The sequence below is a fragment of the Pseudophryne corroboree genome, chromosome 3 (genome assembly GCF_028390025.1).
Source record: "Pseudophryne corroboree isolate aPseCor3 chromosome 3, aPseCor3.hap2, whole genome shotgun sequence".
Lineage (NCBI taxonomy): Eukaryota > Metazoa > Chordata > Amphibia > Anura > Myobatrachidae > Pseudophryne > Pseudophryne corroboree.
Genome location: NC_086446.1, coordinates 299,862,387 through 299,878,972, shown reverse-complemented (window position 1 = coordinate 299,878,972; position 16,586 = coordinate 299,862,387). Strand labels below are relative to the sequence as shown.

General features: G+C 51.0%; 1 protein-coding gene across 1 annotated transcript in view; it reads left to right on the top strand.

Moving 5' to 3' along the window:
* LOC135057250 (cadherin-like protein 26) overlaps positions 1-16,586 on the top strand; it is a 173,698-nt gene that overhangs the window by 79,361 nt on the left and 77,751 nt on the right. Inside the window, exon 9 of the mRNA XM_063963142.1 lies at positions 9,970-10,280. Coding sequence (XP_063819212.1) covers positions 9,970-10,280 — 311 coding nt within the window. The remainder of the gene's footprint in view (positions 1-9,969; positions 10,281-16,586) is intronic.

Sequence of the window (16,586 nt, the reverse complement as noted above, 5' to 3'; positions counted from 1 at the left end):
TAATTAATAATTATACGTCCAAATCACTGGAACTAATTGGCAAAATCACTGGAATTATACGTCCAAATCACTGGAATTAATTGGCAAGATCACTGTAATTAACAATTATACGTCCAAATCACTGGAATTATATGGCAAATTCTCGCTATTGCCTGCCTTGTGAAGTGGAATCTAGATGGGATTTGGTACCGGGGACACAATACTTCCATCAATTATCTAAATCCCACTGCCCTAATGGCGGATACCGGGTGCATGTCTAACACCAAAATAAGTGTCAAGGTCTCAGTTATGAGGGCTTCCATCATCATGTGAAGCTGATCCACTAGTCATGAACATAGGCCAGGGCCTAAGCCACTCCTTGCCACTCCGTGTCGTAAATGGCATATTGGCAAGTTTACGTTTCTCCTCAAACCATTTACATTTCTTTTTTTGGGTCTTTTTACTGAACTTTGGCTTTTTGTATTTTACATGCTCTCTATTATCACATTGGGCATCGGCCTTGGCAGACAACGCTGATGGCATTTCACCATCTATGTCATGGCTAGTGGCAGCAGCTTCAGCACTAGGAGGAAGTGGTTCTTGATCTTTCCCTATTTTATCCTCCAAATTTTTGTTCTCCATTATGTTTCTGAAGTTATATAGCAATATGCGGCACAGGAATGACTGATGGCTGATGGTCAGGACACTACCACTGGTCTGATGCAGCACAACACAGCAACACTGTGTGGGACTTGTTGTTGTTGTTATTATTATTATATGGCAGCAATGGACATACAGCAGCAGCGTATACCAGTGTGACTGCCTGGTCACTGGAATGACTGATGGTCAGGACTCTACCACTGGTCTGATGTAGGACAACACAGTAACACTGTAAGGGACTTATTATACAGCAGCACTGGACATATGGCAGCAGAGGATACCACCAATGTGACTGGCCACTGGACTGACTGATGCCCAGGACACTACCACAGGTCTGATGCAGCACAACACTGCAACACTGTGAGGGACTTGTGTTGTTGTTATTATTATTATTATTATTATTATACAGCAGCAGTGGACATATAGCAGCAGCGTATCCCACTGTGACTGTCTGGTCACTGGAATGACTGATGGCCAGGACACTACCACAGGTCTGATGCAGCACAACACAGCAACACTGGACAGCACTGGACATATGGCAGCAGAGGGCACAACCACTGTGACTGGACAGATTCAGCACAAGCCACGGACACTGATAGAACGGAGACATGTCCTCTCTGTACACTCTCAATGCCGGAGTGAAAATGGCGGGGACGTGCGGCTCCTTATATGGAATCCAAATCCTGCGAGAATCCGACAGCGGGATGATGACTTTTGCCTCATTTGGGTTTCCGAGTCAGGCGGGAAAACCCGAGCCTAGCTCAGAACCGGACTCGAATGGTGAAGTTCGGTACTGTTCGGTTCTCTGAGAGTCTTACCCGCTCTAGTCCAATGCGACCTGTGCAGACTAGAATGTAGTCATCTGTTAGATGTACCTTTTGCATCTAGTGTAGGGCAGGTGGCAATACATATTCACGATAACCTGTAGTAAACCAGATGCATTTGCCACCTGAGCCAGTGATCGCGCTGAGACCAAAAAAAAGTGGGTCCCAGGGACCCCTCACTTTTAAAAATTGGGGTCCTACCTGTCCTTTTCTGGGTCCCATCGGAATGAAGGTTTTAATTAGTCTTATTAATGATTCAAATATAAGAACACAAACTTGATTTGGACACTACAAAAGGGGTGCAAGGGGGAGGATGGGGTAACGATGCTGCTGGGCTGTGTAGCATACAGGACACCCCGCACTTTAGATGTAATTAGACATTTTGGTGACCTTGTGGCAGTAAGAGAATTGGTTCTCCCGCACCGACACTGAAAACTGCGACAGTGCGCGCCGAAGTCGCGCTGGAATTTTTTAGGGTGTAGCTTCGTGGGGAAGGGGCGTGGTCACATAATAGTACCAATTCACATTATTCCACACAGTAGTGCTGCTTATACACATTGCACCAGGTAGAACCTCCTATACACACTGAGCCAAGGAGAGCACGTTATACACATTGCGCCAGGCAGAGCACGTTATACACATTGCGCCACACGTTGCACCAGGTAGAGCACGTTATACACACTGCACCAGGTAGAGCACGTTATACACATTGCGCCACACATTGCACCAGGTAGAGCACGTTATACATATTGCGCCAGGTAGGGCACGTTCTACACATTGCGCCAGGCAAAGCACGTTATGCACATTGCGCCAGGCAGAGCACATTATGCACATTGCGCCAGGCAGAGCACGTTATTCACATTGCGCCAGGCAGAGCACGTTATTCACATTGCGCCAGGCAGAGCACGTTATTCACATTGCGCCAGGTAGAGCACGTTATACACATCGCGCCAGGCAGAGCACGTTATTCACATTGCGCCAGGCAGAGCACGTTATGCACATTGCGCCAGGCAGACCACGTTATGCACATTGCGCCAGGTAGAGCACTTAACAATTATATGATTAAAAAACAGGACAACATTATTAAATAAATTTTCTATATGTAATGGGTTTATGGTGCCGCTATAATAGGAGCCCCAGACTGGATTTAGACACTACAAGTGTGTTGTGGGGGAGGGAGGGTGACAATGCTGCTGGGCTGTTATCATATCGGAAGTATGCATTCAGGATCCTGGCTGTCGGGATCCCTGCAGCGTAATACCGATGCCGGAATCCTGACAGCCGCCACAATACCAACGCTGGCATCCCGAGGAGATCAGGATCCCGGCAACGATATCCTGACAGTCAGGATCCTGAAGGGAAGTATGCACTGCCGCCACTGTTTTAGCGTGCGGGTGGGAAGGGGGGGGGGGTTAGGATATGGTGCTTGGGGAGGGTTGGGGTTAGGCTGCAAAGGGGGGGGGTATAAGTGTTAGGCACTAAGGGGGTGGGTTAGGTTTAGGCTGCGGGAAACGGAGGGTTAGTGGTGGGAGGTTAGGGTACCCTCTGCACTCGTCACTCTTGTCGGCTTTGCTGCGATCGGGATGCTGGTGTCGGTATACTAAATGCCAACATCCTGACCGATGACTTCGGACACTTGGTACAACCAATGGATTTGAGTCATCCTGCCTGTAATTTATGTGCTGACTGATCAACTTCAGTGACACTCACTGTGCTGGCTGCCTTTACAGTAACCAGCGGCAACCAGCAGTAACCAACAGCAACCAGCAGTAACCAAGAAAGGCAGCCAGAACAGTGAGTGTCACTGAAGTTGATCAGTCAGCACATAAATTACAGGCAGCATGACTCGAATCCAGTGGTTGTATCAAGGGTCCTGTATGCTGCAGAGACCAGCAGCACTGTCACCCTCTCGTCTCACCCCCACTCCATACCACAAAAATGTTGCCTTTAACACCTGCAGCCCCCATCTCCACCATCCCACCGATATGAACAGCCCCCCAGCCGCCACTGCAAGTCCAGCTCACCCTTCCGCACCGCACGCACAGTCCGCGGTCACCGGCGTTCAACTTCCCCGCAGCACAGTGTGTAGTGCGCCGCAGAGCCGTCCTTGCTCTGTCCGGCTCCCGTGAAGCTGCAGCGGGTGATCGGCAGGAAGGGGGGGGGGGGGGGGGGGGGGAGTCGTCCTCACTGTCTGTCCGGCTCCCTTGAAGCTCCAGCGGGTGATCGGCGGGAAGGGGGGGGCGACCTCATTCTCTTTCTAGCTCCCTTCAAGCTGCAGCAGGTGATCGGGGGGGGGGGGGGGGGGGAGGAGAGAAGCCGTCCTCACTCTCTGTCCGGGGGGAAGGGGGGGGGGGGGGCGCGGCCGGCGCCGCCACAAGAGGACTTAAACAAGATGACCAGCTTCAGCGGAGCGCGTCCCCGGGGACCCACACAGTTTAGAAAAGTGAGTCCCCGGACCACAGATCAGGGTAAAATACGCGCTATAGCGCGTATTTGCGAACACTGAGGACCCATACAGCTTGGCATGTGTTCAAAATTAGGCCACCTTCCCGCACATGTTTATTCTGAGTGATGTTGTAGGCACATGTTACTACCAACCCTGCATCAGCCCCAGTGGTGCAAGTGGGCGGGTACGCGTGGGTACGGCGTACCCTTAAGAATTTAGCCGTGGGTACGCCGTACCCACGCCGCCGGGCCTGCCGCTCACTGCGCTGCAATCAGTGCAGCGCTGTCCTGGCTGTAAGCCAGATTCATTCAGTAAACTGCAGAGGAAGGGGAGGAGACCATGGAGAATGAGATCTCCCTCCCCTCACGCTCTGCTCCGCGTAGTACCCGGATCATCCAGCCTGCTGTGTGTGGCTGGCGGAAGTCACCTCCGGGCACGGGATGAGACGGTAGCGTTCCGGAGCTAGCTGACAGGCTCACACAGCAGGGACGGGAGCAAGCTGAGTGAAGGACTGGGGTGGCCGGTCACAACCCAGCCCCCAGGAGGCGGGCCGCACACCAGTGACCACTGAATCAAGAGCAAGGTATTCCCGCTCAGTGTCACTGGCGCCCGCATCCCTCACTAGCCTACACCACACTGTAATCGGAAAGAGACAGCAGGGGAGAGCTCCACATACTGGCGTGCGGACTCAGGAGGTGACGGAGCGGACCCGGAGGCACAGAATGGGAGAGAAGATGCTGCTCTCGCAAATGTAATGGTTCTGTATTCACCACAGTCCTTTAATTCAAACCTCCAGTTTTGCGTGCATATACAGTACTAATAGATTGATGGCTGTGTAGCCCTGTGGTTATCTGTCACCCCCCACTTGACACTGTATGCCATATTACTGTATTACCATATTACGAGCTAGCAGTGGCAGAGAGTAATAATATGTAGCATGCAGATAGGACTACATCTGGTCCAGCTGGGTTGGGGTCGGGAGTCACTGAAGATGCCGGAAGTCTAAATACTGACCCCGGAATCACGATGTTTTTTAATCCTGACAGATGCTCAACAGGTATGGAACCCTAATTCCCTAATTCTCCCCTCCCGCAGATAACCCTAACCTTCCCTCCCGCAGATAACCCTAACCTCCCCTCCCGCAGATAACCCTAAACCTCCCCTCCAGCAGCCTAACCCTAACCCTCCCCAAAGCCTAATCCTAAACCTCCCCTCCCGCAGCCTAACCCTCCCCAAAGCCTAATCCTAACCCTCCCCTCCCACAGCCTAACCCTCCCCTCCCGCAGATAACCCTTACCTCCCCATCTGCAGCCTAACCCTCCCCAAAGCCTAATCCCAACCCTCCCCTCCCACAGCCTAACCCTAACCCTCTCCTCCCGCGGATAACCCTAACCTCCCCCCTTGCAGCCTAACCCTCCCCTCCCGCAGCCTAACCCTAACCGTCCCCAAAGCCTAATCCTAACCCTCCCCTCCCGCAGCCTTACCCTAAACCTCCCCTCCCGCAGCCTAACCCTAACCCTCCCCTCCCGCAGCCTAAGCCTAACCCTCCCTTCCCGCAGCCTAAGCCTAACCCTCCCTTCCCGCAGCCTAACCCTAACCCTCTCTTCCCGCAGCCTAACCCTCCCTTCCCACAGCCTAACCCTAACCCTCTCCTCCCGCAGCATAACCCTAACCCTCCCCTCCCGCAGCCTAACCCTCCCCGGCATATTTACGCTCGGGATCCTGGCGGTCGGCTTTCTGACTGCCGGAATAACGAATGCCGGCATGCCGACTATATCCCGGTCCAGCCAGCTTGATTATTCTGTCACCAGCGAGTACTAGATACTGTTGATAGCAATGCATTAGGGTACATGTAGTTTTAGGCGAGCACAGACTGCACAAAACTGGGACTGTGCAGATGCACATACAGAAACGGCTAAGTTTCAAAGATGGGATTACTGGGGAAAGCCGGGAACCAGAGGACTGTGAGTGTGGAGGAAGCTGTTTGCGGGGATCATGCCGTGTTAGATGCCAGTGGTAGGTGGCAGGACAGCTGGGGGAGGTACAGTGTAAGGCTGACATGGGCAGGAACAGTACAGTCCGGCTGGAGAAAAGCTGGTGACTGCATCTGCAGGACCAGGCCTGCCCTTTCATCCCCTAACCTGATTCCTTCTGTTCCTTCCCCTCCACCCTGTCACCGGCAATTCTAATTTGCTCTCCTCCTTCCACTCAACCCTGCCTGCGCCCTCATTCTACCCTTTTTTAGAGCTGCATAGGACAGAGGAGCTGGGAAGTTATCTGGAGGGATGATCCTAACGTTAATGTGTAGTGTACTGTAGTGATTTAGTGTAGCGTATAGTGATGTAGTTCAGCACCAGTGGTGCAAATGTGCGGTTACAGGTGGGTACGGCGTACCCTTAAGAATTTAGCCGTGGGTACACCGTACCCACACCGACGGGCCGCCACTCCTCGCCGCTCCCCGTCCCTCCCTCCCTCTGCTGCTCCCGCCGCACCGCCGCTGATGTGAGGGGAGGAGAGCGCAGCCTGTGCCTCTCCTGCCCCTCAGTGTCTTTGTTTAATTCAGCGCCGCCCGTGAGCCAATCAGAGCTCGCGGATCGGCTGCCAAGGCTGCCGGACCGCGAGCTTTGATTGGCTCACGGATCGGCGCTGAATTGAACTGAGCCGCCCGCACCCGCCGGACACTGAGGGGAAGGAGAGGCGCAGGCTGCGCTCTCCTCCCCTCACACACACAGGAAAGCAGCGCCAGCAGCAACGGTGAGCAGCAGGGGAGCGGTGGGAAGGGGGGGCTTCATGTACACCTGGCACTGGGGACATATCTGGTACTGGGGGATATCTGCCAATGGGGGCATATCTGGCAATGTGGGGACATGTGTATCTGGCACTGGGGTGGCATGTATACCTGGCACTGGGGGCATATCTGGCAATGGGGGGACATGTGTATCTGGCACTGGGGGGAAATCTGGCACTGCGGGGACATGTGTATCTGGCACTGTGGCCATATCTGGCACTGCGGGGACATGTGTATCTGGCACTGCGGGGACATGTGTATCTGGCACTGGGGGCATATCTGGCATATCTGGCACTGGGGAGACATGTGTATCTGCCCCCAGCATTTCTGTATCTGGCACTGGGGGGCAATGTATATCTGGCACTCTGGGGGCATTTGTGTATCTGGCACTGTGGGGCAATGTGTATCTGGCACTGTGAGGCAATGTATATCTGGCACTCTGGGGGCATTTGTGTATCTGGCACTGTGGGGCAATGTGTATCTGGCACTGTGGGGTAATGTGTATCTGGCACTGTGGGGGCATTTGTGTATCTGGCACAGTGAGGCAATGTGTATCTGGCACTGTGGGGCAATGTATATCTGGCACTGTGGGGCAACGTGTATCTGGCACTATTGGGGTCATATGTGTATCTGCCTCTCCCCCCATACGTGTATCACGCCCCTATTTTCATTGGCCATGCCCCATGTGGCATTTGGCCACACCCATTTTTTTGGCACGCGCGCCTTCGGCGCGCACACACAGTACCCGTAAGACATTTTTTCTACTTGCACCACTGATCAGCCCTATATATATTTTTGTGTAATCACTTTTTCTGTGGTTTTGTAGTTTGAGTTTAGAACATCAATACATCAATACCCCCCAAAAAACAAACAAACAAACAAACAAACAAACAAACAAACAAACCCCAAAAGTGCTTTGAAAGAGAACACAGCTGCATGCTGAAACTCACCCATGACACTCCCATAACACACCCATGACACCTGCTCTTTTTGCATTCACCTAAGGACACATCCCAGTCTCCACCCTGAAACGCTCATGTTTTACAGACGCCGTCTCTAATCCTAGCAAGTGCTTACACCATCACACACCTAGGTGCATGAGCAGTAAGAGTTTCCTAGACTTTCGCACATGTGCAGTAGCAAAAGAGAAACCGCTGTGGGTCAACTAAGAGAGTGCCCCTAAAGATCACATCTCCATAGTGCACCAGTCAGCATTGCAACATTTATTTAATATTATATTGCAATCAGTGATCCAGATGACATCCAGTTGAGACAACCAATTGCAAAATAATAGGAATGGGTATTGATCTCTATGCTCACATGCATAGTGTCCCCACTGACAGCAATATAAAACTCAGCCCTGACCGAATGATCAGAAAATTAAGTAGACACCCTTTTCTTGTGACCATTTCTGTGCCACATATTTTATTGCTGTCTGTGAGAATTGGGTACATTGGGTCTGATTCAGATTTGTATGCAAAGCCAATGGTTTATGTGCAAATCCAATTGTTGGAGGTCTGTGCATGCATAAGACCCATTCTGCACATGTGCAGAACAGGATCCTGCAATATCACTAGCAGCCCCTCCTCTTAGCTGTGCGGAACAGGATCCTGCAATATCACTAGCAGCCCCTCCTCTTAGCTGTGCGGAACAGGGTCCTGCAATATCACTAGCAGCCCCTCCCCTTAGTTGTGCAGAGCAGGATCCTGCAATATAATTAGCAGCCCCTCCCCTGAGCTGTGCAGAACAGGGTCCTGCAATATCACTAGCAGCCCCTCCTCTTAGCTGTGCGGAACAGGGTCCTGCAATATCACTAGCAGCCCCTCCCCTTAGTTGTGCAGAACAGGGTCCTGCAATATCACTAGCAACCCCTCCCCTGAGCTGTGCAGAACAGGGTCCTGCAATATCATTAGCAGCCCCTCCCCTGAGCTGTGCAGAATAGGGTCCTGCAATAGCACTAGCAGCCCTTCCCCTTAGCTGTGCAGAACAGGGTCCTGCAATATCACTAGCAGCCCCTCCCCTGAGCTGTGCAGAACAGGGTCCTGCAATATCACTAGCAGCCACTCCCCTGAGCTGTGCAGAACAGGGTCCTGCAATATCATTAGCAGCCCATCCCCTGAGCTGTGCAGAATAGGCTCCTGCAATAGCACTAGCAGCCCTTCCCCTTAGCTGTGCAGAACAGGGTCCTGCAATATCACTAGCAGCCCCTCCCCTGAGCTGTGCAGAACAGGGTTCCTCAATATCACTAGCAGCCCCTTCCCTGAGCTGTGTAGAACAGGGTCCTGCAATATCACTAACAGCCCGTCCCCTTAGCTGTGCAGAACAGGGTCCTGCAATATCACTAGCAGCCACTCCCCTGAGCTGTGCAGAACAGGGTCCTGCAATATCATTAGCAGCCCATCCCCTGAGCTGTGCAGAATAGGCTCCTGCAATAGCACTAGCAGCCCTTCCCCTTAGCTGTGCAGAACAGGGTCCTGCAATATCACTAGCAGCCCCTCCCCTGAGCTGTGCAGAACAGGGTTCCTCAATATCACTAGCAGCCCCTTCCCTGAGCTGTGTAGAACAGGGTCCTGCAATATCACTAGCAGCCACTCCCCTGAGCTGTGCAGAACAGGGTCCTGCAATATCACTAGCTGCCCCTTCCCTGAGCTGTGTAGAACAGGGTCCTGCAATATCACTAACAGCCCGTCCCCTTAGCTGTGCAGAACAGGGTCCTGCAATATCACTAGCAGCCCCTCCCCTGAGCTGTGCAGAACAGGGTCTTGCAATATCACTAGCAGCCCTTCCCCTTAGCTGCAGTATGATTGACATGCTGCAGCATTTGGGGGATGGAGCAGGGGTGGCAGTCATTTTGTAGGCATACTGGACCCCTGTTGTCGGATGCAGACTTCCTGGACCTGGCTGACCGGATCTGATAGTCAGTCTTATTATGCTTTAGCTTACACTTTTGCTTTGTGCTACTACCATCCTAACCATCAGTCTCCATACGCAGCATTTGGTTCTCACAGATGACTGCAGGAGGCGTCTATCTCCTACAGATGCCGGCTGCCGCATTTGCATTTTATTTGTATGGTATTGCACAACCACCTCCCTGTGTCGCTGTGCAATACCGTACATATTTTAATCAGGTCCACAGTATGACTGAATTGTCAGTATCAGTATTCACTGGTGCCATAGTTACTCACATTCAATTTGGAACACAAGTATTATGCTCATGTGGGTAAAACCATAGGTTTATCACTAATCTTTTTATATATTTTTTTTTCCTACAGTCCTTAGATTATGAGAAGACTGCCCAGAGCAATCTCACAATAATGGCAGCAAATGAAGAACCACTTTATAGCTGTAAAGTCTCGCAGAAGCTGCTAACAGGATTGTGGGTATTAGATTCATCCAAAGGTCGGTCAGGAAAGTCGATGGAAACAGGGAAAATTACAGTTGACGTAATAGATGTGAATGATCCTCCCATATTCAAACCTGAAAATATCCTTGTCACTCTGGAAGAACATTCTATCCGACCGGGCACTGTGCTGACAACAGTCGAGGCCAAGGACCCGGATATAACTGCACCAAATAAAATTAAGTAGGTATTCAACGGAAAGTAACTAATATCAAGGGACACAGGTTAATAGCACAAAGGTAAGGGTAATAAACATACCGGTAGCATTTGTGATTGACAGGGGAAGGAATGAAGACATTTTTTTTTCATAAATTCACTAGTAGCATATTTTCGTGTTACCCTTTAAATGTTACCTATACTTAACAACCAGAGGCGTATCTAGCACAGGGCGAGCAGGGCACGTGCCCTGGGCACCGTGGCAGCCGCAGCAGAGGGGGGCGCCACCGGCACCTGCACGGCCCGCTCGCCCCGTGCGACAGGGATTCCGCCGGCGCTACCCGCGGCGCTCTCCCTGTCTCCCCAGCTGCTGTGCTTGTCACACAGTACAGGCAGCGGCAGCCAGGAGCCTCGTCCCCCCCCCCCCCCTCCGCAAAATCTACATTGCGTGTGCGCGTGTACGCGACCGCGGCGCACATACGAAGGGAAGAAAGGTCACCACATGAAGCACATGTGGGAGCAGCACGGAGAGCCGCGAGTGCTTTCAGAGAGTGAGGGCGGGCTCTAGCAGTGTACACTGCTGCCTGTCCCCTCTCTTTCTCCTCAACGCTGCAGGTAAACATAAAAAAGAACTGGCACTGTGGGGCAATGTATCTGGCACTGTGGGGCATTGTAACTGGCACGGTGGGGCAATGTAACTGGCACTGTGGGGCATGTATCTGGCACTGTGGGGCATGTATCTGGCACTGTGGGGCATTGTAACTGGCACGGTGGGGCAATGTAACTGGCACTGAGGCATGTATCTGACACTGTGGGGCATGTATCTGGCACTGTGGGGCATGTATCTGGCACTGTGGGGCAATGTAACTGGCACTGTGGGGCATTGTAACTGTCACTGTGGGGCATTGTAACTGTCACTGTGGGGCAATGTAACTGGCACTGTGGGGCATTTATATGGCACTGTGGGGCATTGTAACTAGCACTATGGGGCATGTATCTGGCACTGTGGGACATTGTAACTGGCACTGTGGGGCAATGTAACTGGCACTGGGGCATGTATCTGGCACTGTGGGGCATGTATTTGGCACTGTGGGGCAATGTAACTGGCACTGTGGGGCATGTATCTGGCACTGTGGGGCAATGTATCTGGCACTGTGGGGCAATGTATCTAGCACTGTGGGGCAATGTATCTGGCACTGTGGGGCATGTATATGGCACTGTGGAGCATTGTAACTGGCACTGTAGGGCATTGTAACTGGCACTGTGGGGCATTGTAACTGGCACTGTGGGGCAATGTAACTGGCACTGGGGCATATATCTGACACTGTGGGGCATGTAACTGGCACTGTGGGGCATGTATCTGGCACTGTGGGGCATTGTATCTGGCACTGTGGGGCAATGTAACTGGTACCGTGGGGCATGTATCTGGCACTGTGGGGGCATTGTATATAGCATTGTGGGGCATTGTATCTGGCACTGTGGGGCAGTGTAACTGGCACTGTGGGGCAATGTAACTGGCACTGTGGGGCATGTATCTGGCACTGTGGGGCATGTATCTGGCACTGTGGGGGCATGTATCTGGCACTGTGGGGCATTGTAACTGGCAGTGTGGGGCAATGTAACTGGCACTGTGGGGCATGTAACTGGCACTGTGGGGCATGTATCTGGCACTGTGGGGCATCTATCTGGCACTGTGGGGGCATGTATCTGGCACTGTGGGGCATTGTAACTGGCAGTGTGGGGAAATGTAACTGGCACTGTGGGGCATGTAACTGGCACTGTGGGGCATTTTCAGTGGCTACACCCTTTCTGGTGCGTGGCCATACCCCTTCTGGTGTGTGGCCAAGCCCATTTTTTCGGCGCGCGCACATACTCTTTTTTTTTGGGGGGGGGGGCGCCACTCTTCATCTTGCCCTGGGCTCCGAAAACCCTAGTTACGCCTCTGTTAACAACTGTGTAACTTAACCACTAAGAATAAAGACACAGACAACAGTGCTGGCATTTAAAATTATTGACAAATTTTATTATTGACAAATTATGCTTTTAAAATTAAATTTTTAAATGGTTGTGGCACAAAAAAAAAACCAGACAGGACAACCAAACACACCACACAGAAACCAATTGTTGGAGTTCAACTCTCCATTCCACAACCTACCCAATTGGTTTACTACATACCCCACTGCAAGGAGAGCCACCGCCGGATTAAGGGTGGTGGAGGCCCGGGGCAACAAAGTTATGGGAGACCCCACAGGTGACATTGCTGGCAAAACCCTGAACACCCCCCTCCTGTTCTCCCCCTCCATATACACACACAGAGACACCCGTACAAACACACACACCACACCAGTACTATCTGGCCATAGCAGCAGTGATAGCGCACCGCTGCACTAGATGCGACCGCACAGTGGTGGTCATTCCGAGTTGTTCGCTCTGTAATTTTCTTCGCATCGCAGCGATTTTCCGCTAATTGCGCATGCGCAATGTTCGCACCGCGACTGCGCCAAGTAAATTTGCTATGCAGTTAGGAATTTTACTCACGCCATTACGAGGTTTTTTCTTCGTTCTGGTGATCGTAATGTGATTGACAGGATGTGGGTGTTTCTGGGCGGTAACTGGCCGTTTTATGGGAGTGTGTGAAAAAACGCTGCCGTTTCTGGGAAAAACGCGGGAGTGGCTGGAGAAACGGGGGAGTGTCTGGGCGAACACTGGGTGTGTTTGTGACGTCAAACCAGGAACGAAACTGACTGAACTGATCGCAGTTGCCGAGTAAGTCTGGAGCTACTCAGAAACTGCCAAGAAATGTCTATTCGCAATTCTGCTAATCTTTCGTTCGCAATTTTACTATGCTAAGATTCACTCCCAGTAGGCGGCGGCTTAGCGTGTGCAAAGCTGCTAAAAGCAGCTTGCGAGCGAGCAACTCGGAATGAGGGCCAGTATCAGTTTCTCTCGGGAATTCACTGCACTATGCACTGAGACACTATGGAGACCTCCACAGAGGCTGTTGGGAAGTAACAACTGAGCCGCCGCATGTACACGTCTAAGCTTAGAGAATCAGTGTGTTGTGGCCTTTAATGTCTGGGAGCCCCAGGACTACCACCCCCTGTTTCCCCTCCCTTATTCCGGCCCTGAAGAGAACCCACTCACTAAGACTAAAACTACCGTTCTTTACCACCTCACACACACACACTAAAAAAAATACATAAAAAGGGGTAGGAGCAGAGGCGGAACTACTGCCAGTGCAACCAGTGCGTTGCACTGGGGCCCACCTCTGTCCAGGGGCCCAAAGCATGTAATGAGTCAAGCTGACTCATTACATGCCGCTGTGCGCTGCGGGCAACCGCTGCCCGCAGCGCACTGCCGCCCAGAGAGGAGAGGAGCAGTGGTACGGGGGAAGGAGGAGGAGGGAGGCGGATGAGGGATCAGCAGCAGCGCTTTGTTGCTGGTTGAGGCGCTGCTGCTGCTGCCCCTCTGCTTCACTATAGGCTTCCGAGAACAGCCTGTAGTGAAGCAGAGGGGCAGCAGCAGCAGCGCCTCCACCAATAACACAGCGCTGCTGCGGCTCCCTCCTCCTCCTTCTCTCCTGCCCGGGAATCGTGAGTGACCAGAAGCTGCACCGAGGAGCCTGAGCCAGCGGAGAGGGTAAGTATAATTCATTCTTTCTTTTTTTCATTCTTTCTTTCTTTCTTTCTTTCTTTCTTTCTTTCTTTCTTTCTTTCTTTCTTGGGACTGTCTGCCGCAATGTGTAAAAATGGGGAATCTGCCTACCGCAATGTGTAAAAATGGGGAATCTGCCTGCCGCAATGTGTAAAAAGGGGGAATCTGCCTTCCGCAATGTGTAAAAAGGGGGAATCTGCCTGCCGCAATGTGTAAAAAGGGGGAATCTGCCTGCCGCAATTTGTAAAAATGGGGAATCTGCTGCCCGCCGTAAGGTGTAAAAGGGTCTCTACCTGGTGTAGTGGTGCTACTGTGCGGCGTAATTTGAATAATGGAGACTACTGTGCACCGTTTTATGAATTGGTATTATTTTGTGGCCACACCCCTTCCCCACGAAGCCACGCCACTATGTATTTTTGCGCGCGCCTACGGCGCGCACTGCCCCTGTTTTGCATGCAGGGGTGGGGCTCTGATGCCGTTTCTTGCACACAGTGCTAAAATGTCTAGTTACGGCACTGTTGCTAGGTATCCATTTCTCTGGCCCTGAGCAGGTCCCCCTCACCAGATCCTCTCCAGGGGTGAGGGGGTGGACTTGGATGGGATGGGGGGGGCAAAGCATTTTGTCGCACCTGGGCCCACCGCTCACTAGTTCTGCCACTGGGTAGGAGGGTGAGAAAACTGGAACATAGAGACAGCCTCACACCACTATTAACTTCATGAAGTCCTCCCCACTTATCTTCTATTAGCTGTTAAGATTTAGCTGTCTGCCTTAAAGGGGAAACTACCAGCACATTATTAAAGGCGCAACATTCAAACCTCTCGTGGTTTAACATCCCTCAGGCTTATAGTGTCAGCCTTTGGTGGAACTTACCTGTGCTCAAACGATAAGACAAATACTGTATATATGAGAAAGCTAGCTGTATAGGCAGCACTGTAACCACGTGGGTGAAAAAATGCAAAATATAGGAAACACTTCAATGCTACAATTACTAAGTATATGTAAACAGGTGACTGCAGTTACCTGTTAAAAGAAATTTGGATTCCTGGTACTTACAGGTCCATTAGATAGTAGAATCCAGATAATGCTAAGTGTTTTACAATGTGCGCATGAGGAAATGGAAAAATGTTTGTACCCAAAATGAAAAAACATATGTGGTAACTTGGATAAATTTGTTGATCATACAGGGGCTGATTTTGAGTAGAGATGTGCGCCAGACCATTTTTGGGTTTTTTTGGTTCTAATTAGTCATCTAGTTTTGGTTTTGGATTGGGTTTCGACTGCGACTGGTTTTGGTTTTGTATGTTTTCCAAAAATTAACAAAAAATCTAAAATCATATAATTTGGGCCTTTTTTGTTCATAGAGTAGTAGTAACATCAATAAAATTAATTTCACTCATTTCCAGTGAATTTTGACCACCTCAAAGCTCATGGTATTGTTTTCATCAGCTTTAGACCAAAAGCTGCAGCGAACTGGCTGGCTACTAAGTGATGTTAGACAGAAAGTAATGTATCTGCACACTCTTATGTTTTGTTCATTTGGTCTTTTGTTATTTAACAGACATAGGGCCCCTTATATTCAGGGAAATAAAAACAGGATTTTAATTACCTACCGGTAAATCCTTTTCTCGTAGTCCGTAGAGGATGCTGGGGTCCAATTTAGTACCATGGGGTATAGACGGGTCCTTTGGGAGCCACTGGCACTTTAAGAGTTTAATAGTGTGGGCTGGCTCCTTCCACTGTGCTGGGGTCCAATTTAGTACCATGGGGATGTACCTTAGCGCCCAGTACGGGAGGGAGAGTGCTGGGGGTCCTGCAGAACAGATTGACCAAACTTTAGGTCCTCAGAGGCCAAAGTATCGAACTTGTAAAATTTAGCAAACGTGTTCGACCCTGACCAAGTAGCCGCTCGGCAAAGCTGAAGAGCCAAGACACCCCGGGCAGCCGCCCAGGAAGAACCCACTTTACGTATAGGGTGTGCATGAACAGAGGCAAGCCAAACCTGCCGTTAAATAAGCATGCTGGATAGTAAGCCTAATCCAGCGAGAAATTGTCTGCTTAGAAGCAGGACACCCAATCTTGTTGGGATCATGTCACAACTGAGGGCCTGAGCTGACGGGAGGCAGCCTCAGTTGTAGGGGCTGAGATGTACCGGAACCTGGGAGGTTGTATCAGACCCCTGGACATGTAAGTAACATGAATAATAACTGCCCGAAGGCGTGACCACGACAACTTGGATAAAAGTCAATGATGTTTATTATGACAACTCCGCAACACAGCAGCAGTAAAAGAAAACGTAAAAGTCAGCAAATAATAAATACAGTTCCTGGGTACTACAGGATGGCAGGAGCCACAGGGCACTGGTAGTGTGAGATAGTTCTTATGATCTTCTAGATGGAAAGTCCTTACCAGGCCCGACTGTAGCAATGGAGATAACCCAGGATTGTGCCAGCTGGTGTTCCAGGAAAAGCTGGGTTGCTGAAGGTAAAACAGCTGCTGTGGATACTGGCTGGAACCAGACTGTTGTTAGCACGGAGTGGATACTGGCTGGAACCAGTTAAATAATAAATGAACTTGGGAGCGATGAAATATGAACTGAAATGTAGAACTTGAGAGCGGAGAAATAATAATACCGGTGGAGAGTGGTAAAGTGTAGAAAGGACACCGGCCCTTTAAGGGAA